The following is a 26,631-nucleotide window of genomic DNA, read 5'->3' as shown; positions in this document are numbered from 1 at the left end:
AAAATTAAACAATTGATTTGGGCGATGACGTCACAGCGTGGCTCCGTTGCGTCGTTTGCCCCGGTATGGGATTTGGCAGGTTGCCCCGGAACCGCCGAAAAACCACACTTTTCGGCCAGAAGTCTGCGCTCGCGATGGTGTCCTGCAGCGGCCGCGGCACGCGCACAACGAACGAGCTGAAGTGCACGTAGTGTCGCGACTGCAGCTGTTGCACCCTCAGCGTGTAGCCAGTCTTCCGGCGAACGTAGTCCACCACCTCGTCAGACACGGCGAAGTAATGCAGGCATAAAAAATACACACATTTTTAATCGAAAGACTAGTTATCATACGCTTTTAATACCCAAAATCTATAAATATTGTTATTTTATGTCAAATACTACAGAATACAATCATTTATTGGGCCAAATTCGATATGAGTCGAGTAGCCTATTCTAGGACACTTTCCTATTGAGATAGAAAGTGCTCGTGATTCTGAGTAGAACTAACCCAAAAATTACTAAAAATATCAGAATAAAAAAAAACATACAAAAAAAAACGCTTAAGTACCTACGGTCTGATACGCGCATATAATACCTGTATTATTTATTTAATTATTAATATAATCAAAGGTAACAATGGTATAAATATACAGTGCTCCACAAAACTATGTTATAAGTTTGACTGTGGAGTCAAGAAATCAAATACTTCTAAGGTTAACAGTCAGATATCATCAAAATTGACATTGAGAAACATTAAAATAACATTTAAACATAAATTCAGGAAGACGATCCCTTATAGAGTTTCTAAGAAATACTTTTTTAACCGTCTTTTGAAGGTATTTTTGTATTATGGACAACTGCAAATTCAGAGATTCGCGTTGGTGGCAAACTGCATACAGCCTATGATAGACTGTTTGCCAGTTTGCCACCAACGCGATATAAACAACATCCCCATTTCGATTTTGCTCAAACTTAGACCGCAACCCGGGACTTTTACTCAACAAACTAACTACTGAGTCAGTGGGCCAGACTTGGCACAGCGCCAACATTGAAATATCTTTGATTTACTTTCGAGTGCCCGCTCCAGACAAGCGCTCCCGAAATATTTCTCCAGACAATGAAAATAATGTTTTATAGGTAGAATTTATTCTCCTATCTAATGGACTGACTTTTATTTTTTTACAGTGAAGGAATAGTACATTACATCAGAGGCCGGGAAAATGAGGATTTCCGGCCAAGTGGGTATATAGGAAGCGGATAGGGATACGAGGCCGGGAATCCGTTTTCACGCCGAGGCATGTATAGTGCTTTTCTCAAACATACAATGAAATAAAAAAAAATGCTCTAAAGGACAATATTTTATAAAAAAACGTTACTTTGCAGGCCTAGGCCTGAAAAATAATATGAAATCCCTTAATACAGTCCTCTCGAGTTGTTGCGCCCAAAAAGCGATACTTCCCAGCCCATTTTAAGGAACGTAAAGACAATATTTCATTGCATGTTTGAGAAAAATAATATTTCATTAAATAAAAAGTTACTTTTTTTTAATTTGTTTAAGATTGTACCTACAATGTGACAGTATACACATTGAACCTCTACAATCTTAAACAAATAAAAATTAAAAATATAAAATGCATTTATTGGCGTGGTGAAAATTAAATATTTTCTACAAATAACACATTAAAACAATAAAAACACTTATACTAAAACCTTATAAAATATGAACACTAATGCTAAAAACTTATAAATAAAAAAATTGGCTCAAATCCTCGCCGGCATGCATGCAAGCATAATAAGGCCTTATTTTCGACTGGAAATAACACAAAAGTGGCAAAAGAGGTAACCTAAAAAAATGGCAGAAACACTTTGCACGCCAGTTAAAAGCAAATAAAAACCTAATATTAGAATTGTCCAGTAACAAAATAAAAATATTGATTGACCTTGTCTTCACATGTCCTTGGATTCCTTCAAAACATTTATTCTGAAACGAAAACATTCTGACATGAGCGTCACGCGGCCATTTTGTTTGACGTCACAGCATTTCCGGTCAATTGATAGCTTTCATGAAATTGATCGTTATTATATTTTGGGAATTAATGTAGAACGGGTGCATGTTTTTATTTTTACAAGCTTTTATTCAACTTGCCTTGTTAGAGTTGTTACTGTTGTTAGTATGTTAGTTTGGGTCAAAACGTAGAAGCTAAATTTGACCCACTTCCCGGTTTCCGATTGAGCTGAAATTTTGCACACATATGTAAATCACGTGACAATGCAATATCATGGTATCATGGAGCTGATCTGATGATGGAGCAGAAAGGTGGTCATAGGAGCTCTGTTATGAAACGTCGTATCCCCATCGAGTAAGGGGTTTTTAGAAACGTCTCGGAGACCAGTAGATGGCTGTTGAAAGAAAGGTCGGCGGCGGGACGGCGATTAAAAGCTTGTGTTAAAAATGATTTTTTTTGCAAAAAAACTTATTGCAGTTTTGTTACTAGACGTCTGGAGAATGTTTAGAGAAGACCGAGGTGAGTTGTGAGTTTGTGACAGAGGTGATTTTTGGGAATTTATTAAGTTAGCGACTTAAGGACTCAAGGAGCGAAAATGCTGAAATGGAAAGGAGTCCCCCTTTCAATTTCTAGTTTAATATACTAGTATTACTAACTAGATTAATCGAAAAAAAAAATTGTCCATTAAGAACAACTCAGTTAAAAGATATTGTAAAAAATCTTTATAATCGAGGTTCCGCTCTCGACTGTTTCCTCCTTCAAAACTTAATCAGTCGTAACGAACTTTGAGAATCTGAAGGAAAGTGAAATAATCTGTGTCGGACTGTTTAGTTTTTTTGGCTAATTGTTACTAATCTTGAGTATCACACCTTTTTTGCGCCATAATGAAAAAGGCCGTTTTTGGAAATGTTTGATGGACTCTAGCGTCTTTAAAAATAAGAATAACAAAAAAATCAAAACGGTCCGTCACAGATAAAAATAATAATAATCTGTGTTGAAAAAATCATTGCTGTATCTTCAAAAACCAGGGAGGAAATAGTCGAGAGCGTTTGTATGGAGAAGTGACCCCTCCTGTATCGTCTTGACGTATGGAACGTCACAAATGCTCTATATTTAGTGAGGCAGTGACCTGTGTATTCGCGTCTTTGTGCGCGGGAGCACATGTAGGGAATAACCTTGACTCTGGAGACAGTGGAGACGGACAAATTAGTGCTGGCTATACACCCTGTTTTTATTGAATTCCGTTAACATTAACCTCTTGGCGCCAATGTACTTTCTGAAGTACATTTGGCTTCAATGGAATTTTAACTTTCATGTAAACAAATAAAATATAATTTCTTTTGTTTCTAAAATTTTTCGAATTCCATTTATTATGTATGGAAACAAAAAAAAAATCTTTCCAATTTAACAAAGAGGTTGCAGAGGTTGGGGCTGGTTTCAGGGTGGTTCCCGATGATGAACCTAACTGCGTGTCGAATTTAACGGAAAACAAAAAAATCACGGTGTATAAATAGAAGGAGAAAATATTCGCAAATGCGTATAAAGTCGCACTACAATCTACGATTGTTATTATTACGACTTGTGTCAATGAATCGTAGTATTGGCGTGTGTCAGTTGACATCACATGACCTACAGTGACCAATCGTGACCAACGTGTCAGCCATATGACTTTATTCTCATTTCAAATACATATAAGATGAAATGAAATCTTCTCGAGGCTGAGGCGTAGGGTTAGAGCTGGCGTAGCTTTATTTGACGTTCATATGCACTTTGTAATACGCCTACTTGAAAAATTTATATATCATTTCATTTCAATCATTCTTGTCGCGTAGATTATACATAGGTATTTTAATACACAATAATACGAGTCAAGATAGTCTTTTAAGATGATTCTAAACCCGAAAATTAACTTAAAGAGCTTTTAAATAAATAATATGTGCGTAGCCGAATGCACAAAGGCTCACGAACCACTCACGATAATATCTTTTTCAGTACAGATGGTCGTTTTTTTACGCACTAGTTCGAGAAGTGGTTCATTATATAACAGGTCGAAACTTCGGAGGCTCATCTGTACTGAAAAACGTCGTACGATACACGTGCAAAAAGGAAATTCTTAACTCGTGTCGATTTAAAACACTCCCTTCGGTCGTGTTTTAATTTATCGCCACTCGTTTCGAACTTCCTTTTTTACGCACTTGTATCGTAATGTACTATTTCGTAGCAGAGCATTTCTTTTTTTTTTTTTTGCTACTTTTATGAAACTACTTTTTGAAAAAAAATATGCTATTTCTACTCAGGATCACTAGTTTTTTCAATCCTAGTAGTTAAAAAAATTGTCCTATACGATTTATTTGTTACCATTTTCCGTACATGTTGTTTGGGGTAACAAAAGAGGAAAGTAACAAAAATGTATGGAAATTCTGGGACACTTTTTGTTTTCCAGTGAGATTGAAAGTACTCGTGATTCTGAGTACAATTGACCTAAAATTCTCAAAAACTACTGAACCTATCAAGTTCAAAACAATTTTCCTAGAAAGTTTTTATAAAGATCTACTATTGAAATAAAACTATGGAAACGGATTAAATCGCGTATAATGAATTTAAAATACATCCCGACGTTTCGAACTCTTTACAGCGTTCGTGGTCAACGGGTGACTGAGGAAAAATTAAAATGTGCAAAAGCTACCCACTTACAAGAAAATATTAACGAACCATGACCACAAATAATATAGATTTCTAAGGCAGGTTCACACACTATTAATAAAGCTAGTTATACAATATTCAAAAAATTTACCATTACTCTGTTAAAAATAATTAACCAATTAATCTACACAAAATTGACAAAGAAACAAACTGCAAATGTCCAACACCATACAACACAAATGCCTCACAGCCTTCGTCGTGCTTGTTCCATTATCAGATGTACTACTGGATCCCAAGCCGGTGGTAAAGTAAAGCCATCCTCTCTATTAAAGTTTGGATATTTCTTGATCTCAATGGCCTCTCGCAACATTCTGGGTATATATCGCTTCTCCTTAGCGAGAACCAGAGGCTTGTCAAACTTTATAGCATGATTGACTTTATCCATGACATGTTCAGAGACTGCAGACCTTTGCCGACGGTGCTTGACATCCGCTATGTGTTCCTTCACCCGTGTGGAAATGATTCGTTTCGTCTGTCCCACATATGACAGGCCGCACTCACAGTCTAGCCTGTACACTCCCGCGCTTTGTAGAGGAGTTTGACATTTCACAGGCCTCAGGAATTGGGACATCTTCTTCATAGGCTTGAAATAAGTTTTAATACTTAGAAGCCCGTTTCAAGATGTGGCTGATCCTATCTGTGACCCCTCTAACAAAAGGGAGAATTGCAGGCCGGCGCTCGACTGTAGGGATCTTCAAACGGGCCTTCTGCTTGACACGCGGTATCTTGAGCTCGTTCGCCAACAGCGCCTGCCTGGCATGTCGAAGCTCCGCGGTCAAATGTTGGTCGTCACATATCCTTTGGGCTCTCTGAAACAAAGATTTGCCTACAGTAGCTAGTTGACTGGGATGGTGGTGGGATTTGCCATTTAAGTACCTATCAGTATGAGTAGGTTTTCTATACACAGTGCGACCTAAGCTATTATCAGGATTCCTCAAAATGAGAACATCCAAGAAGGGAAGGGAACAGTCTTTCTCCAATTCCATAGTAAATTGTATTTTACTATGGATAGAATTTAAATGGTCTAAGAAAGTTGAAACATTACTTTTAGGAAGTATAGTAAAAGTGTCATCTAGTGTGTGTTTCCATAGTTTTATTTCATGAGTAACTATCGCGGTAACCGAAGACAATATTAGATCTACTATTGTGATTTTTTTCATATTTTTTGAACATAGGGTTCAAAAGTTAGAGGGGGGGGGGACGCACTTTTTTTCCTTTAGAAGCGATTATTTCCGAAAATATTGATATTATCAAAAAACGATCTTAGTAAACCCTTCTTCATTTTTAAATACCTATCCAACAATATATCACACGTTGGGGTTGGAATGAAAAAAATATCCGCCCCCACTTTACATGTAGGGGGGGCACCCTAATAAAACATTTTTTTCCATTTTTTATTTTTGCACTTTGTTGGCGTGATTGATATACATATTGGTACCAAATTTCAGCTTTCTAGTGCTTACAGTTACTGAGATTATCCGCGGACAGACGGACGGACGGACGGACGGACGGACGGACGGACGGACGGACAGACAGACATGGCGAAACTATAAGGGTTTCTAGTTGACTACGGAACCCTAAAAATGTCAAAAAATAAAGAAATGCTCAGCTGTCGATCTCTATCGCTCTTGTGTATTGGCGCGACAGAGCCAAGACTACATTTCTGCGCCGTTTCGGTGGTGTTTCGTGTGGCAGAAATACCATTCGGTTACGGGGCCAGGTGGGAAAGCCATATGTATGAAAAACGTCGTACGACACATGTGCGAATAAGTAATTCGCAACTCTTCGCGTAGAAACTCTAGGTCCATGGGGTCCCAGCGCGAACAAGTTGTTCACAGAAATCGCAAAGCGTCTGGTTGAGGTAGCTGGCGACTTCCTCGCACAACGTATCAGCATTGCGATACAGCGAGGAAATGTCGCCAGTATCCTTGGTACAATGCCTCAAGGGCCTATTTTAGACATTAGCTAGCTTTTAAGTTTAGTCTTAGTTTCTTATATAATTATGTAACCCTTCGATATCGAGTAACATGTTCTAAATAAATCGTCAAAAACACATGATAGAGGGTTTTGATTCATGATTATATTGAATGTGTTTGATCCTCACAAGTAAATAAATAATTAGTACAATAAAAACAAACGAAGGTTAGGAATAAAAACTTATAAACACAGCTCAAGGTAATTTGGTCGACTTTATACGCCGTTGCACGGACGTCGATTTATTTATAAATGCGTGTGGTTTTATTGATAGATATAAAGGCATTAAAAATAAACTATAGCGTTATATTTTTTTGGGTTTAAATAAATAAATATTTGGGGACATCTTGCATAGGTGTAGCCAGCATATTTTAGTGAAAACATCGTGAGGAAACCGGACTAATTCCAATAAGGTCTAGTTACTCTTCGGGTTGGAAGGTCAGGTGGCAATCGCTTTCGTAAAACTAGTGCCTATGCCAAATCTTGGGATTAGTTGTCAAAGCGGACCCCGAGCTCTCATGAGCCGCGGAGAATGCCGGAATAACGCAAGGAGGATGATGATCCAGCATAGTTTTGTGGATACCATGATTTTTTAATAGGTTAGTCAGTAACCTATTAAACAATATATAAGTAACCGGTACCTACTGTATAGCGTAAGGGTCATGGAATTAACATAATTATGACTTAGGAACAAATATCTAGGTCTGTGCTCATCAGACAAATAAATTCCCGATTCAAGGATTCGAACTTAGCAGACAGGGTCCTAGTGTCACTACACGTAAAAATAAATGTTAAAGTAGGTATGTCTTTTCCCCTCACTAGCTCGGAAACACGTGTTTTGTCCTTTAATACCAGCGGGTAAAAACGCATTTTATCCACTAGAGGGTAAAGTAATTTGACCTTTAATAAAGTAAAATTAACTGCTTTAAAATTGATAAAAGTAGGTGAATCTAGTAATTAAGATGATTTACCACCTGTGGAACTACTTGAAGCAGTGATAAACGCATTTTTTTGCGTTGTGGGTTCCTCGCTATAGTGAGGGGAAAAGTTTTGTGTTACACTCGGGTGCAAATGTATTTTACTTCTCGTGTGTTAAAAAACTCGCAAGTTCAGGATTCTATTCTCGAACCACTCGCTTCGCTCGTGGTTCAACTATAGAATCCTTTCACTTGCTCGTTTTTCAATTCCACACTCGGCGTTAAAATACAACTTTGCCGCCTTGTATAACAAATAACTATTACACTTTATTCTCAAATAATATTAAGAGTGTTTAAATTTAATCTTAGTTTTATTTCTAAATTTATGAAAATACATGTAGCAAGTAGACTAATGTTTTTAGTTTTTAGTTAAGTTTAGCAAAAAATGTATTTTGATATCCATCTTTAGTGCTAAATGATTGTAGATGCTGTTAACCTTAGGGAAGAGCGGGGCCTCCCTAGCAATGCACGGACGAGAAGTTTCCAAAGTTGCAGAACTTTCCTCATGAGAATTTTCGGTAACTTCTGAGAATGTTCTCGAGAACGAGAATTTATCAGAATACTTAGTAACTTCGTAGTTTATACCATGATTTCACTCAGCAAGTCAAGACGTAGTCCCGTGGTTGCGCTGGCTTCGTATGCCGATGTTCTCAGGGTTCGATCCTGACAGCGATCTTTTTTTTTATTTATATTTTGACATGACCAAATCAAAATCAATCAATCAATCAAGAAATAATATTATAAATATACAAAATATAATAGTTCGGTACCCAATTTAAAAAAGTTAGGACTAAAACTGTGAAGTCTGAAAGTCGAAATGTTCCCTGAAGTATAGTGAGAATTTAAGCAACTTATTGGTAACTTATCACTTATCGACAAAATAGCTTACTGTAATAGGCAATATTATATGTAATATGGGAAAGTGTGTGTGTCTGTTTGTTTGTCCGTCTTTCACGGCAAAACGGAGCAACGAATTGACGTGATTTTTCAAGTGGAGATAGTTGAAGATATGGAGAGTGACATAGGCTACTTTTTGTCTCTTTCTAACGCGAGCGAAGCCGCGGGCAAAACTAGTATAAAATATTATATTTCTAATCTAGACATACCATCGTAATGTGTACCTATAAGCACCTCATAATTTTATCTACGAAAGTGAAAACCTTCTCGAGTTTCTTATTTGCTTAAAAATTACACACATCAGTGGGTAAACTGCATAGGATTAGAAATGTACTTTCTCAAGTAAACTAGAGGTTATTTAGTGTAAGTATTTACATTTACATATTATATTTAGCTTAGTACTTCAATATAACATTTGAACTTTCATCAAAAAAATATCTTTATTTACATAAACATATTTACATACTTACATCATTATATAAGAAACTAAGACTAAACTGAAAAGCTAGCTAATGTCTAAAACAGGCCCTTGAGGCATTGTACCAAGGATACTGGCGACATTTCCTCGCTGTATCGTAATGCTGATACGTTGTGCGAGGAAGTCGCCAGCTCTTCGGTCACCCGTTACCTCAACCAGACGCTTCGCGATTTCTGTGAACAACTTGTTCGCGCTGGGACTCCATGGACCTAGAGTTTCATCTAGACATTAACATAAATAGTCATTATCATCCTCCTTGCTTTATCCCGGCATTTTCACGGCTCATTGGGAGCCTGGGGTCCGATTTGACAACTAACCTACATAAAGAGTACCTTGGGTTAAGTGGTTAACCCTCCAGTTTCCGTAATGCAACTGACACTTAATCTACTTGATGTGAAGTCAAAAGGTTTTGACGACCGGTTTGGCTTAGTTGCTCAGTGACCCTGTTTCCTAAGCCGTGGCTCTGGGTTCGAATCCCAATAAGGGCATTTGTTTCTGTGATGAGCACAGATATTTGTTTCTGTTCTGACCATGGATTTTTCCTATGCATGTATTTGTATGTATACACAGTACACACACACACACACGCACACACACATATAAATATTCAAATTGAATCCACACAGACATCAAATTTCATTCATCTTCTAATATTTCTAGTAAAAACGTGTCCCGCTGTTCGTTACGTTTATTTTACGGAAGGCCGAAGTGATAATTTTGAACGTCGTCCAACTCTAATTATGTTTTACTATTTTTTGTGTTGCATCACTGGTTTTCACGTGACTTTGACATCCTCACCTGTGGAGTAAAACAGTTTACTTGTAAATTTAATACGAAAACTTTTTTTAAAATTGTTAATGGGCTTACTCTTGGCCACAGACTAGCCAAAGGCAAAGACGTGGCCTACGATGGAGTGAGCTCGCCCAGAATATGCCTGTTCACCCTTGATTTGAAGGTTGCCGGGTTAATGATCTCTTACTTTACGTTTACTTAATCGTTAGGGATCATCCATAAATTACGTCACACGTTAAGGGGGTGGGAGGGGGTCGACGAAGTGTGACAATGTGTGACAAGGGGGAGGGAGGGGTCCTAAATTTCGTGACGTCACATTTCAAAATCTATCATTATCTTAGGGTTAAAACACGAACTATAAACTTTCTTTATGAAAACCTCATAAACATATATACCTATACAAATACAGAATGGGTCGCGTTCAATGTAATGTAGTTGATAATGTTTTATTAAAATTTGTGTTCTGTTATGTTTTCCTTTTTTCCCGTTTTTTGTGATTTATGTGTATTCTTGGTTTTTTTATGTAAATAGTTTTATTTTTTCTGTCTCTTTTCTTCATTTTCTTTTTCTTTTTATTGTTGTGTGTTTGTTATCTGTCGTGGCATCACCGAATGGGCCCTACGGAAGACCAGCGCTGGCTTCCAGCTAGCATTATGCTGAGTTGGGTCCATTTCGTGATGCGCACTTACTTAATGTTCTGTTCTCTGTTTTTTGTCCTATTCTTGTGTGTACATGTACGTACGTGTTTGTGAGCGTCATGAATAAATGTCTTTTATCTTTTATCTTATCTTAAAATAAAATAGACATATCTGGGTGCGTAGCCGAATGGCACAAACGCTCACGAAAAGCTCACGAAACGAAGCGCTAGTAGATATCTATCGCTCTTGCGTATTGGCGCGACAGAGCCGGACTACGTTTCGTTTTCGTTTGGCGTCGGAGAAATGCCATTCGGCTACGGGGCCTGTGTCTAAAGAAAATTAAACTACAGCAATTTGAAAATTGAATAACATAAAAAAAATATTTGAGCGATTACTTAGCTCGAAAAAAAAAATTGTCTAAGCCATGTATAGCTAAAAATGTTGTAAATGGCCTAGAATATCACCTATTCTCGACTTTGCATCTGGTTATAAATATAAGATACCAATTGTTTTGTCGACCAATTCAGAATGTGGAATCTTGAGCGTTGCGGGGGTTTTAAGGCACGTAGGTTAAATAAATTTGTCACTCACACACCAACACGTGGAAAATATGAACTGCAAAACATCAAACAATGTAGTTTGATTCATATTTTTTTTAACATTTAAGAGTCAAAATCATAATTTAAACGTTTATTCTACCAGCCACAGCTAGTTGTGGACGGTTCCCCTTGTTTTGGCATAATTTTACAATCGAGAATTCTTTTTGGCATAATCTATATTGGCATAATTCACCTTTCGCATAATCTGTTATGGCATAGTATAGTTACGCATAATTTGTCTAGGCATATTTTTGTTTGTCCGAATATATTTCATGCATATAGGTTATTCGCCGAATGGTTTTTATGCATAAATTATTTCTGCATAACATGGTTTAGTGGAAATTTACTACGCAGAATTTTTATCATAGGTAATACTACTATATTAATGTTGCAGTTCTAACCTAACCTAACCGAAATTCTTGACAAAATGTTTTATTTGTTGAAAATGAAAAATGAAAATGAAATATTTATTTTTCAAGTAGGCATATTACAATGCGCATATGAACGTCAAATAAAGCTACGCCGGCTCTAACCCTACGCCTCAGCCTCGAGAAGATTTCAGTCCCCCCTCAGTTGGGAGGGGGGTATCCACTATGGGACCGGCAAGAAACTCGGCGGGCAACTTCTTTTCAAAACATTACATCTTATAACTAACATGCATTAAATAACAAGATACAATTTAACATGCAAAAGTATTCATCAAAGAATATGAACAGACTAGGTACTCTATGGAAATTAATTTCAATAAATTATATTATTGCTTAATAATACGTCGTTCTTCTTCAGAGAAAACATATCAAATTGTCACAGAAGAAAAAGATAATATGAATCTCAATATCATTAAATATGTAATTTACCTACACAACATAAAATATAAAATATTTGATGTGCTTTCTTATCTGAACTGTGTCCTCTATACATAATACAATTATTTTAATTGCTATTCGTTTTTTGTAGTTTCTGGTTCGGGCCATGCATGTTTGTGTGTCAAATAGTCCTCGACTCTGTAATAAGCCTTTAACATCAATGATTTTTTTAAGTAGTTCTTAAGAGCTGGGAGGGGTAATCTCAAAGCAGTGTCAGGTAACTTATTATAAAAATGAATGCATTGCCCAACAAATGACTTCTGTACTTTACGGACACGAAACTTCTTTATGGCAAGCTTATTTTTGTTTCTAGTGTTATAATTATGGATATCAGAATTCTTAGTGAAACAGTCTAAATTCTTAACAACATAAATTATACTATCATAAATGTATTGGGAAGCTACAGTTAAGATATTAATTTCTTTGAAGAGTTCTCTTACTGATTCACGTGTTCCTAAGTTGTAAATAGAACGAATGGCTCTCTTTTGTAATACAAAGATAGTCTGTATGTCAGCTGCTTTGCCCCAAACCAGAATACCGTATGACATTACACTGTGAAAATAACTATGATACACTAGGCGAGCTGTCTCAACATTAGTCAGTTGCCTGATTCTCCTAACGGCGTATGCGGCTGAACTTAATTTGCTTGCTAGTTTCCTTATATGAGGACTCCATTGTAGATTTTTGTCCAATGTTAAGCCAAGGAACAGTGTTGTATCTACCATCTCTAAGCATTCATCATTCAAAAGTATTTTTGTATCGATTGGTTTAACATTCGGCAGAGAGAATCGAATACATTTGGTTTTCTTAGAATTAAGAAGTAAATTGTTGACAGTAAACCACTGCAGTACATCAGCTAACGTGCTATTAATTACATTGTAATCCGTAGATTTTCGGTCAACATTAAAAAGCAGTGATGTATCATCAGCAAAAAGTACTATTTCACAAAAGTTTTTTACTATACATGGCAAATCATTTATATAAACCAAAAACAGGAATGGACCTAAAATTGAGCCTTGTGGCACTCCTAATTGGACAACAGTCCCGCTAGAGCGAGTTTTGTTAACAACTACTGTTTGAGGTCGCAGTTCTAACCTAACCAAACCGACTCTCTTAACAGCATTTAGTATGGGTGGATATTCTGATTTTAAGAAATATGCCAAATACAATTATGCGAATTAATTTTATTCATAAAAACAATCGGCGTAAACAGAATTATGCGAACTTATTTTCGGACAATGTGTTATTCGTATTATTTTCGATTATGACAAATAAGTTTTCTGCCAAATTAACATTCGGCGAAAATCGATTATGCGAAGTCTGTTATGCGAAAATCGTTTCGGACAATTAAAGTTATGCCAAATAGAGGGAACCCGTTGTGGACATCAAGTTAAAATTTCTATGAAATTACTTTGCACTCTTGTAGATAAAATGAAACTTTGTCATTCGTTTTTGAAGTATCAAGATTCGAGAGCCTTTACCTGTTGGTGGAGTGAACCGAGTGAAGAATAATTTAAGTACATAAATGGAAATAAGATTGATTTCTACCCGCCGTTTTCACTCAATAATTTCTACGTGTAAATTTGCAAAATATGTGACGTCACACTAGGGATGATCCCTTATCGAACGAATTCGAGTGTTTGGAGCGCTGTTCAAAGTCCCACTTCTATACAAAGTGAGAGTTAATTGAAATTGAAATTCTTTATTTCAGGTCTATCGACCCATATTTTTGTTAATAATACATTTAGCTTTTAAAACTAAGTTAAGAGTTAAAAGGGGAAATTGACACTAAACGACAGAATGGTAGGGCGTAACTTTTTAAAGACTCGGCCATCGTCCTGCCTAGGAGATGTAAGTATCTAGGAGAATTCTGAATTTCCAAAAATTGCAAAGTGGACTAAAATGATCTGAGTAGGTAGGTATTTTTACAAATTCTATAGGTAGATGGGATGTTTTTTTAATAAGGTATTTCATTGCAGTGATATTTCAAAACCTTTGCTAATGTTACGACACTTATTGACATGATTCACAGAAAGTGAAGGTTGATTGACTATCAAATAATGGCTGAGTGTCAAATGCTGTCTCTAGGCCCTTTATGAATCATAGGACATCTATTTTTATACCACCACGTTGGTATGGAAACTAGCTATATGTATCATTAAAACGTAATCGAAACAGAATTATTGCCAAAATAATTCCAATAACAACACATCGCATACTATGTTTCTTTCCAGCACATAAATAACATGTTGGTGTTCGCGAATTCTGTTTCCTAACAGTTAATATTCGCGCGTCGAGCGCGCTGGACCGATCCGGCATGTTCAAAATATTCAAACGGAAAGGCGGGAAGGCCGAACCCGAGGCGCGACGGAGACTGCCGACCGACACCGCTCCCGAACACACCTCAGTCGACTCTCGGGCGCCCGAGAATAGCACAACGAACGACTCGCTCAGAAAAGATGTAGTGAACCTACTCATACCCGAAACGAATTACAACCAGAAGTCAGGCGTCGGCGCCATCTTCGATCTCATGGCGGGGAAACGCAAGAAAAACAAAAGAAAAACCGCGCGTGCCGAGTCTTGTCGCGTCAGTCCGCAGAAAGAGACGCCCTGCAATTTGCAACGAAGCTTGTCCGATTGCGATCCGAAGTTGAAGGATGACGTCGTCGCCAGAAATACCCCGGCGCGGTCGGACGCTGACGCAGATCCCGCGGAGTTCGTGAAGGCGCTCGTCCTGCAGAAGTACGCCCGCCCCGAGAAACACGTGTCGCTTGTGTACGTCTCCGACGCGCCCGATGACTCGGACAAACGCCACGCCGAGGCACTGCTGCGGGAGATCGCACGCAGCATAGACTGCACCATTGATGAGATCAAGGACATGGGAGCGAACGACAGCAAACATGTCTACGAAACCGTCGACGATAACAAAACAAACTACAAAACAGAAATCAAAGGCGAACTGGAGAAGCTTCTGGAAAAAGAAAACGATAAAGTCAGCTTAGATTCTAAAGATGAAGAATCGCCTGCATTTAAAAAGAAGTCGAATTTAAAACTGCCCAAGTCTGATACTGAAGGTTGCTCAGATGATGACAGATCCGATTGCGGAAAAAAGCGCGTCACATTTAGAAAACATATTGTTTTTGATGACGGCGAACAGCAAACTGATGACGATAACTCATCCTTTGAATCCTTAACTTCAGAGGAAGACGAGGAATATCTAGAAGATTCTCTGCCAGATAATGACGAGCTTCTAGGCGGCGTAGTTGTATCCAGAAACGAGAATGAAAACAAAACAATAATAAACATTAACGAAACCGAAGAACCATTGACAATCAAAGTTGTAGACGAACTTAAAAGAATATCTAGTGACAATAGTGACAGTGGGTTCATAGATAGTGATAAACAGGATGACGAAACTAGTGTAGTGAAGAGTGAGAGTGAGAGCGAAGTCAGTGAGAGTGAGGAAGAAATCATAGAGATAATAGAAGAAGAAGAAGAGATTAGCGTAGAATTTGACGACACAGAAGAAACAGAAGATGACACGTGAGTATTCTAAAGATAATTTCACCTATAAAGTAAAATTTTAGTTAATCATAAATGAAGTAATAATTTCTGTAGATATATTGATTTACTCGTGTTGACAGTGACCTAATTTCAAGGGATTATGGGCTAAATTAGAGCCGTTGAGTTATTTTAAAATAGAATGCACCGAAGCAGAAATGTGGAGCGAAATGAACGCATAATAATAGTTGTAGTTTATTTTAACAATCACTTTCTGTGCGACTATTTGCGGATAGCTAGGATATTATGCAACTTGGTCGTGTTTTGCGTTTACTATACGTTTATTTCAATTAAGAAAATAATATAATATCTTCAAATACACTATTTTGGCAACATCGAACCAAATAAGAAAGTTTATATTATTTTAACTTAGCCAACATTTGAATAGATATCATACACGAAAGAAAAAACGACAGGGCCCACTGGTTCCTATCGCCTTTGGCCTATCGTTTTTTCTTTCGTGTATGATATCTATTTAAATTTATATATATAGTAGTGTGACTACTTAAAAAAAAGGAACAAATCGAAAAATATTCAATTAAATTATTTGATTTGTCCTAGTTGTTAGCCAACATTTTTTAGCCTTAGTTTAGTTAGTTTCTTTTATAATTAAGGCCGGAAACGCACCTCCAACACCTCTGGTGTTTCGGGTGTCCATGGGCGGCGGTGATCGCTTACCATCAGGCGACCTGTCTGCTCGTTTGCCTCCTATCCCATAAAAAAAAAATATGTAAATATGGTCATGTAAATAAGGAGATGATTACTTATAAAAAAAAAAACATTTTTTTATAGTAACCTAAGTCTTAGTCATAATGTAACTAACATTATGACTTAGACTTCAGTTTTCACAATTTACTTATCGTTGATAGCAAGACGTCTATATTTATAGTTATTACTTAAATATAGATAGATAGATAGATAGATAGAATACTCTTTATTGACACACCTCAGCAAGAGATACAGAAAAAAGATACAGCGGAGACAAAACAAATGATTATAAATAGAGGCAGACAACAGGCGGTCTTATCGCTAAAGAGCGATCTCTACCAGACAACCTTTGGGTAGCGGAAATAAAAAACATAATCAGAAAGAGTAGGTGCTTCGAAATGAAAAATCATACTTATTCTAATTAGTGTTTCCTTATGTGATTTGCTATCATACCGATCGTATTATTTCTAGTAGATGTTTGTGTAAAATTGTATGGAACCTCAACAGCCCGCAATGTGATTAAAATCGCATGCGAGTTCGCACGCCGTAAATCAGGCCTTAGGCACTGTCTCATCACTCTCATCAGTAAGGCCGGCAACAGACAGTCTTAAAAATTCATAATCTTAAAAAAAAATTGTATAATATTGTCTTCGGTTACAAGTTACAGACAGTCGGATTAAAATCATTCGTTTCGAACTAATCTTAAAAAAAAATTAAAATGTGCAAAAGCTGTATGCAAATTGATTCTAAGTTCAAACTGACACTGACAGATCTGTCAGTGTCAGTTTGCATACAATTTTTTTTTAAGATTATGAAAATTAAGACTCGTCTGTTGCCGGCCTAACTGAAGTATTTTTCAGTTGATGCAGTGGTAAAAAAAACCTATAAGCATTGTCAGGGGGAACGATCGAATCCAATGGTACAAAAATACCCATTAGGTACTTTATGTCGAACATATAAATTATTTATATCCAGTCGAAGAAAACATCTGGATGGTAGGCGGCAAGTACCAATAAAAAGATTGAGTATGTCTGTGTGTATGTCTGTCTGTCTGTGTGTGTGTGTGTCTGTGGCATCGTAGCTCTCGAACGGATGAACCGATTTTGATTTATTTATTTTTTGTTTGAAAGCTTAATTAGTCGGGAGTGTTCTTAGCCATGTTCCATGAAAATCGGTCCACTATGTATCGGTCGGGGTTTTTTCAAAATTTTAATTTTTGTGGTTAGTTTAGAATAGTGGTGTCATTGTCAACAGCATGGCACTGGTCCTACTTGTACTATTATATATTCTGTGGTCCTACCAAAAACGAGTAAAGCTAGGAACACACTACGCGGACGTCCGTCGTAAATCGACCGCGGACGGGAATCTGGACAATGGAAATACACATAAAGTAGTAACATACTACGCGGTACGTCCGTCGTAAAACTGACCGCGACCGCGACCTATCAGTGTGCACGGAACAAAACATCCAGAGAGCCAGATTTGATCGGACGTCCGTGCGCTCATTAAAAACCTTTACGTCCGCGTCCGTCGACCGATAGTTTGCACGGTTATGTGTATTTCCATTGTCCAGATTCCCGTCCGCGGTCGATTTACGACGGACGTCCGCGTAGTGTGTTCCTAGCTTAACCGTGCAAACTATCGGTCGACGGACGCGGACGTGGCCTTGAGCGCATGGACGTCCGATTGAAATCTGGCTCGCTGGATCTTTTGTTCCGTGCACACTGATAGGTCGCGGTCGCGGTCGTTTTACGACGGACGTCCGCGTAGTGTGTTCCGAGCTTTACTCGCGTTTGGTGTCTCATAGGTAAGCGTGCTCCACCGTAGACCGCATCATCACTTACCATCAGGTGTGATCGTGGTCAAACCAGGGGCGGCTCACTCCGCGATTCTATCGCCGCGCTACAAGTGCATGTTAGCGGCCGCGAGTTCACGGCCCATTCATTGGCGACGACCTTCGCGCGGCGCAATAAAATTCAATGTTGGCTGCTCGCGTGCGGTCCGTTTAATTGTTAATGTAGGCAAGAATTTAGAATGGCGGCATTTTGTGAACATCAAAGGAGTGAGCCTTCTGTACTTGTACTATTATATATTCTGTGGTCAAACGTCTACCTATTCATACTTAAAAAAAATACGTAAAGTCGCCGTCAATAGAATTTGTGAACAATGTAAACAAACCTAGTAGTCAAAATGTCTTTAATTTCCATTCTAACTCATCAGATACAGGCTAAATCCATGTGTTATTTAATCAATTCATATCATATTATGATCTTCAACCTTTAAAATAATAAAATTGTGCTAGAATATTGATATTTTATAGAATGGTTTGTTTAGATTGTTGACAATTTCTGTTGACGGCGATTTTAGCCGAATAGCACAAACGCTCACGAAACGAAAAGCTCGTAGATATCTATCTTCATCGCTCTTGCGTATTGGCGCGACAGAGACTACCTTTCGCGGCGTTTCGTTTTCGTTTCGCGTCGCAGAAATGCCATTCGGCTACGGCAGCAGTGCCTATAGCAGGGGCGGCTCACTCCTCAATTCTATCGCCGCGCTACAAGTACATGTCAGCGGCCGCGAGTTCGCGGCCCATTCATTGGCAACGACCTTCGCGCAGCGCAATAAAATTCAATGTTGGCTGCTCGCGTGCGGTCCGTTTGTTAATGTAGGTAAGAATTTAGAATGGCGGCATTTTGTGAACATCAAAGGAGTGAGCCTTCTGTACTTGTACTATTATATATTCTGTGCCTATAGTAGCATCTGAGGCTTAATTATCGTCACAAAACTGACAGTGAGTCAACTTTCGTTAATTGGGGGGTCCCAAATTCTAAAAATGCCCCTATACAGGGATGAAAATATAGACTACTAGCTTTTGCCCGCGGCTTCGCTCGCGTTAGAAAGAGACAAAAAGTAGCCTATGTCACTTTCCATCCCTTCAACTATATCCACTTAAAAAATCACGTCAATTCGTCGCTCAGTTTTGCCGTGAAAGACGGACAAACAAACAGACACACACACTTTCCCATTTATAATATTAGTATGGATGTTTGTATGAAACGCTTGTCCCTTTTAGTATTTACGCGCAAATCAAGTCGCATGTCGATCTCGTCACTCGTCGATAGATAAATTTAATCTATTTCGTCGCAAGCGCAGTAACTCGTGTAAACAAGTAGGTAACTATTTGTAAAAAAAAAAAAAACTAGCCTATTGTAGTGTCCCACTCGCCAAAGGCCTCCCCTCGCTTCTTCCACTCAACCCTGTCACGATCGTAATCCTGCCAGCGTGGATAGAATGCGTCCAAGTCATCCCGCCATCCCTTCCTCGGTCTGCCTGACCGTAACCCTACCCTAAAAAAATAGTTATTTGTTATACAAGGGGGCAAAGTTGTATTTTAACGCCGAGTGTGGAATTGAAAAACGAGCAAGTGAAAGGATTCTATAGTTGAACCACGAGCGAAGCGAGTGGTTCGAGAATAGAATCCTGAACTTGCGAGTTTTTTAACACACGAGAAGTAAAATACATTTGCACCCGAGTGTAACACAAAACTTTTCCCTCACTATAGCGAGGAAACTACAACGCAAAAAATGCGTTTATTACTGCTTCCAGTAGTTCCACAGGTGGTAAATCATCTTTATTACTGGATTCACCTACTTTTATAAATTTGAAAGCAGTTAATTTGACTTTATTCAAGGTCAAATTACTTTACCCACTAGTGGATAAAATGCGTTTTTAAATTACCCGCTGGTATTAAAGGACAAAACACGTGTTTCCGAGCTAGTGAGGGGAAAAAAATATTATAGGACTTCCTACACAGATTGACTGAGTCCCACGGTAAGCTCAAGAAGGCTTGTGTTGTGACACTTGTGACTACATAGAAAACATCCATGGCTCGGAAACAAATATCGGGTGCCGTAGCCGAATGGCATTCCTGCGACGCGAAACGAAAACGAAAAGCCGCGAAAGGTAGTCTGGCTCTGTCGGGCCAATACGCACGAGCGATAGAGATAGAATATAAATATCTACGAGCATTTCGTTTCGTGAGCGCTGTGCTCACACAAATAAATGCCCTTACCGGGTACCGGGAATCGAACCCAGGATCACGGCTTAGCAGGTAGGGTCATAGAGTATATTGAATAGAATGGTAGGGTCACCACGGGCTAGACGGTGTAAACCTGCTTACTGTCACGTCGTCTCTAGATTGGTTTAAATCTCAAACCGAGATTCGCACATTTTTGTTGGTTTACAAGTCGTAAATCGCTTGGTAACCACTTATCAGCTGTCAACATCAGTTAAAATTAGCACAAGTGTCCAACCTTGTTGCCACTCATTAGCGAGACTAAACAAATATGGCGCCCTTGAAACGTCAAAAAAGCGCGCGAAAAAATAAACAACTGCAGTTTAGGTTTACGATATCGATATAGCGTTGGATATTTCTTTTATTTTTTTAGATGAAGTTCTAAGTTTCTGGGCAGTACCTAATATTATTTATCTATAAAATTCTAACAGAAATAGGTAAGTAAGTGCTAAAATAACCTAACCACAAAATTTAAATTTTGTAAAAACCCCCCGCGACATAGTAGACCGATTTTCATGAAACGTGGCTAAGAACACTCCCGACTAACTCAGCTTTCAGACAAAAAAAAACTAAATCTAAATCGGTTCATCCGTTCGGGAGCTACGCCACAGACACATGCCACAGACAGACACACACACAGACAGACAGACAGACAAACAGACAGACACGTCAAACTTATAACACCCCGTCGTTTTTGCGTCGGGGGTTAAAAAGAAGACACTGACAGACATGACTGACATATCAACGCTTATATATATTTATATAAATTATATATATTTAGATACCTAACGGCCCAGCCACGACATTGGTCTAAGCGCGGCAGCGGCGAGACGTCGGCAGCCACGTATGTGCGAATGAAAAGTCCCATCGCTGTGTCTCGCTTCAATGTATGGCCGCCGCTCGCCGCTGCCGCGCTTAGACCAATGTCGTGGCTGGGCCGTAAAGCCTATACCTAGGTATTAAAAATATGATATGTTTGCAAATACGCGTTTCCCGCCCTTTTTGACGTCACAAGGCCTTCAGTTTGACGCAAATCACGCCAACACCTTTTGAATCACTCTTTAAATTTATCTCCAGTCAAATATTGTTAGTAAGTATTTTTATTATTTTTTTTATGCTCAACTTTTTAAATTAAAGGAATAAATTTATGTGAATATCTATAATTATTTATAGACAGTCAAGCGAATCTTGTCACAAAAAACAATTAAATTAAAATATGTCTAAATTGTGCCAAAGATGCTGGCGACATTCTCTCGCTGAATAGCAATGCTTATGCGTTGCGAGAGAAAGCCGCCAGTTCTCTGGTAACCGATAGTATCAATGAGCTTGGCGCTCACCAGTTCTTTAATAATTTTTAAGAAAAAAAAACCACCGCCTTTGGGGTTCTGGTGAAAGGTACTTGCGGTTGTTGGATTATGTAGAAATGTGTAGGTATTTTTTAAAACTGCTTTTAATAGTTTAATTCTTTGATGGCAACACAAATGAATATACGTATAAATATACCGTTAAGGTTTGAGGAGTTTCCTCAACAATTCCTCATGAATCCGATTATAAGAAATCGAAGCTTGACAAAATTTGACTTGAAAACTCAATATTCTTAACAAACATAACTAAATAAATGTCACTGTTCTGAACTTAAATCTTAAAGTCACTATAAGTGTGCCGTTCAGATTTAATAAGGAGTTCCGATCTGACCTTCATCAGCAGTTCCTCTGCACCAAATGTCAAAAATACCAAAGTCACTATAAGCGTGCCGTTCAGATTTGAGGAGTTCCGTTCTGACCATCATCAGCAGTTCCACTGCACCAAATGTCACTGTTCTGGACGTAAGTGCATACTGTTCTTATAAAAATACCAAAGTCACTATAAGTGTGCCGTTCAGATTTGGGGAGTTCGGTTCTGACCATCATCAGCAGTTCCACTGCACCAAATGTCACTGTCCTGGACGTAAGTGCATGCTGTTCTTATAAAAATCCAAAGTCACTATAAGAGTGCCGTTCAGATTTGAGGAGTTCCGTTCTGACCATCATCAGCAGTTCCACTGCACCAAATGTCACTGTTCCGTACGTAAATGCATGCTGTTCCTTAAAAACACAAAAATCACCATATGTGTGCCTTTCAGATTTGAGGAGTTCCCTCGATTTCTCCAGGATCCCATCATCAGAACTGGGTTCTGAGAGAAATGGGACCAATCTGTATGCATATACATTAAATAAAAAAAAATTCTAAATCGGAGTAACGACGGAGATATCGTGAAACAAACATTAAAAAATATCGCTAGGTCGTAAGATATTTATAAAGTCGCCGTCAATAGAATTTGTGAACAATGTAAACAAACTTTGTAGTCTAAATGTCTTTAATTTCCATTCTAACTCATCAGATACTTCTAATGAACACAAGTTAAATTATAATCTATTGAAAATATTTCAACTTGTGCTGTCTTAAAGTAGTCACACTAATATGTATATAAATTAAAACCGAAATAAATTACATATATGAAAGAAAAAGTGACCAAGTCCTCTGGTGCCTGAGGCTGGAATCGAACCAGCGTACTCTCCTAACGCAGAGGACTTGGTCACTTTTTCTTTCATTTATTTAATCAATTCTATCACATTATGATCCTCAACTTTTCAAATAATAAAATTGTGCTCAAATATTGATATTTTATAATATAATGGTTTGTTTACATTGTTGACAGTGACAGTGTCAGTAAATAAGTGTTATTGACAGTGATTTTAGGTTAGTGAAGGCTATCTCACGTTGCATTTTTCGTTTAAATCGTTTATTTTTAACCCGCGACGCAAAAACGATGGGGTGTTATAAATTTAACGTGTCTGTCTGTCTGTGTGTGTATGTCTGTGGCATCGTACCTGCCGAACCGATGAACCGATTTAGATTTAGTTTTTTTTTTGAAAGCTGAGTTGGGAGTGTTCTTAGCCATGTTTCATGAAAATCGGTCTACTATTTTTCATGAAAATTGATCTAAATTTTAATTCTTGTGGTTAGGTTATACAATCTGGGTGTATTCAAGTCAAGAGTGAATACTTAGGCTATTACGCCGTGTCTTGCGTCCGTCGCCGTCGCGTCTCATACTTCCATATCGATAAGGTTTGATTCCGTATGCGTCGCATCGCCGTCGCGCGACCATCGCGCGACCGTCGCCCACGCAAGCCACGGCGTTACTGAACCAGTGAGCTACAACCTCGGCCTTGTCGTCACTTTCCATCAGGTGCGACTAAGGTCAATCACTGGCCAGTTTATAAAAAAAAAACCGGCCAAGAGCGTGTCGGGCCACGCTCAGTGTAGGGTTCCGTAGTTTTTCGTATTTTTCTCAAAAACTACTGAACCTATCAAGTTCAAAACAATTTTCCTAGAAAGTGTTTATAAAGTTCTACTTTTGTGATTTTTTTCATATTTTTTAAACATATGGTTCAAAAGTTAGAGGGGGGGGGGGGACACACTTTTTTCCTTTAGGAGCGATTATTTCCGGAAATATTAATATTATCAAAAAACGATCTTAGTTAACCCTTATTCATTTTTAAATACCTATCCAACAATATATCACACGTTGGGGTTGGTATGAAAAAAAATATCAGCCCCCACTTTACATGTAGGGGGGGTACCCTAATAAAACATTTTTTTCCATTTTTTATTTTTGCACTTTGTTGGCGTGATTGATATACATATTGGTACCAAATTTCAGCTTTCTAGTGCTTACGGTTACTGAGATTATCCGCGGACGGACGGACGGACGGACAGACAGACATGGCGAAACTATAAGGGTTCCTAGTTGACTACGGAACCCTAAAAACCCTATATGTATTGTTTTGACAGACAGACGGTCGGGCGGACGGATGACAAGTGACCCTATAAGGGTTCCGTTCAAGTTCCGTTTTATAACCCCCGACGCAAAAACGAAGGGGTGTTATAAGTTTGACGTGTCTGTCTGTCTGTCTGTTTGTCTGTCTGTGTGTGTGTCTGTCTGTGGCATCGTACCTGCCGAACCGATGAACCGATTTATACTTGGTTTTTTTGTTTGAAAGCTGAGTTAGTTGGGAGTGTTCTTAGCCATGTTTCATGAAAATCGGTCCACTATGTCGCGGTCAGGGTTTTTTCTAAATTTTAATTTTGTGGTTAGGGTATAACCTATATGTTTTGACAGACAGACGGACGGGCGGACGGACAATAAGTTATCCTAGAAGGGTTCCGTTTTTAAGTAGGTAGTATTTTTATTCAACCCGTGGCTCAAACGTGAAGTTACTAAGTATTCTGATAAATTCTCGTTCTCGAGAACATTCTCAGAAGTTACCGATAATTCTCATGAGGAAAGTTCTGGAACTTCGGAAACTTCTCGTCCGTGCATTGTTACCCGTGGGCAGTGTTTTTAAGAGAGTTGAAAAGGCGAGTGGCGTGATTAAAAGATGTCACGAGTATTTTTGACTCGATTAATAAACAAGGTTGCAATTTTATACTTTTGTAGCTCTTACTTTTTAATATGTACATACATACATACATACAATCACGCCTGTATCCCATATAGGGGTAGGCAGAACACATGAAACCACTAAAGTTTCAGTGCCACTCCCGGCAAATAAGGGGTTGAAAGAAAACGGAACTGTGACACTGCAGTGACAGGTTGCCAGCCTCTCGCCTACGCCACAATTTAACCCATATCCTATAGTCGCCTTCTACGACACCCACGGGAAGAAAGGGGGTGGTGAAATTCTTAACCCATCACCACACAGGCAGGTTTTTAATATGTAGTTTTCAAGAATATCTTTCTAGAAGTACATACTGTTTATGGGACAACATTTCTCTTCGGATCCTTAGTGCGTTAATTTTCACGTTATCCGATCCGATGTCCCATACATTACAGGCGCCATCTTGGATTTTATGCATCGAAGTTAGTTTCACATTCAATTTTCTAAACATCGAAACCAAATAGCATCCATTAATAACTATTAAACCCAACTCTCACCCTAATAATGACCCGCAGACCTTGTGGGTCTATAAAATAGTTTATTAGTAATAAATTATTATAGATAATACATATACCGTTTCGTTCACGATCGAATAACTGGTTTTGGTTTGGTCCCCAGCACTGTCTGTAACTTTACATAGTATACTAGCTTTTGCCCGCGGCTTCGCTCGCGTTAGAAAGAGACAAAAAGTAGCCTATGTCACTCTCCATCCCTTCAACTATCTCCACTTAAAAAATCACGTCAATTCATCGCTCCGTTTTGCCGTGAAAGACGGACAAACAAACAGACACACACACTTTCCCATTTACTTATAATATTAAGCTAGTTTTTATTATAGTTTTAACTAAACCAGCAACCGGAAGTACCGATTTCCTAGATATGTTTTTCTAAAATTCCTGAACAGTAAAAGTAGGCGGGAAACAACCCGCCCACTCGAGTAGTTAAATTCTCATTTACAAACGTCATTGCTCCGATGCGATGCAGCTATCAAAATAACAAGAATTTTGAACACGTAGGTAGCAGCAGCGCCGGCTCGTGTACTCGATCAGGGTAGAGCGAGTTTGAGTTTCGGCGCTCTTGACAAGAAGTTTCACTATGCAGGAAAAAAGGCGCGAAATTTTTTTCTTAGTAATGCCGTAATATCATCATCATCCTCCTTGCGTTATCCCGACGTTTGCCACGGCTCATGGGAGCCGTAATATATAATACAGAATTTATGGATTTCATCATACAGAGCACGAAAGGGACAAAGGGTTGAACTTTCTCAGTCGCAATACATGGGGCTGAACGTTGATATCATGTACCTACTAAAATAATAAACACAAAATGCAGTACTATAGTGGCCAAGTCAGGAAAGCAAACTTTAAATGAAAACGCGAGCGCGGAAATTTTCTTAAGTAACTAAAAGAGAACTGATATTTTTTTTTCCTATTGACGCAATTTATTAAGACTCAACCCGCTAGCGGGGAATTTGCGAACTTTGATGCTTTGATCTCCTGCAGAGCTGCGTCGTTGGCATATTTTGGGGTCAAAATACCCCAAACCAAAATACACCTTCACAGGGCGCCTATGTTCCCGACTTTTAGGCCTTATATTTCGCCATCACTATTATTTTTATAATACTAAGAGTTAATTAAGAGATTAACTGAGTACTCGATCGTCACCGTCGGGATACCCGTTTCGGTATTTTGCCACTAAGCTTTCGGGATCTTAGTGCTTTGAAGTTCGCTCATCTTCTCCTGTGACTCACAAAGTTGCGCCTCTCGGAGACGGTTTGCGCCTTTGACTTTGTGAGGATCGAACTCCGCTTTGGACTATCGGATAGACTATATTTTTGCATTTGGATAGCGACGTAACTTTGTCGTTCGGCCGCACAACAATGTGCTCCGTCAAGGGTA

At 38.5% G+C, this 26,631-nt stretch overlaps 1 protein-coding gene across 2 annotated transcripts in view; it reads left to right on the top strand.

Annotated features, from left to right (window-relative positions):
- LOC125240035 (myosin-7B) overlaps window positions 1-26,631 on the top strand; it is an 89,907-nt gene that overhangs the window by 24,658 nt on the left and 38,618 nt on the right. For both annotated transcript variants that reach the window (XM_048147861.1, XM_048147862.1), the window contains exon 2: window positions 14,143-15,451. In XM_048147861.1, the coding sequence (XP_048003818.1) occupies window positions 14,226-15,451 (1,226 nt within the window). In that variant the 5' untranslated portion in view covers window positions 14,143-14,225. The remainder of the gene's footprint in view (window positions 1-14,142; window positions 15,452-26,631) is intronic.

This window comes from Leguminivora glycinivorella, chromosome 26 (assembly GCF_023078275.1).
Source record: "Leguminivora glycinivorella isolate SPB_JAAS2020 chromosome 26, LegGlyc_1.1, whole genome shotgun sequence".
NCBI classification, from domain to species: Eukaryota; Metazoa; Arthropoda; class Insecta; order Lepidoptera; family Tortricidae; genus Leguminivora; species Leguminivora glycinivorella.
Note: the sequence above shows the minus strand (reverse complement) of the source record. Positions and strands in the feature narration are given on the sequence as shown.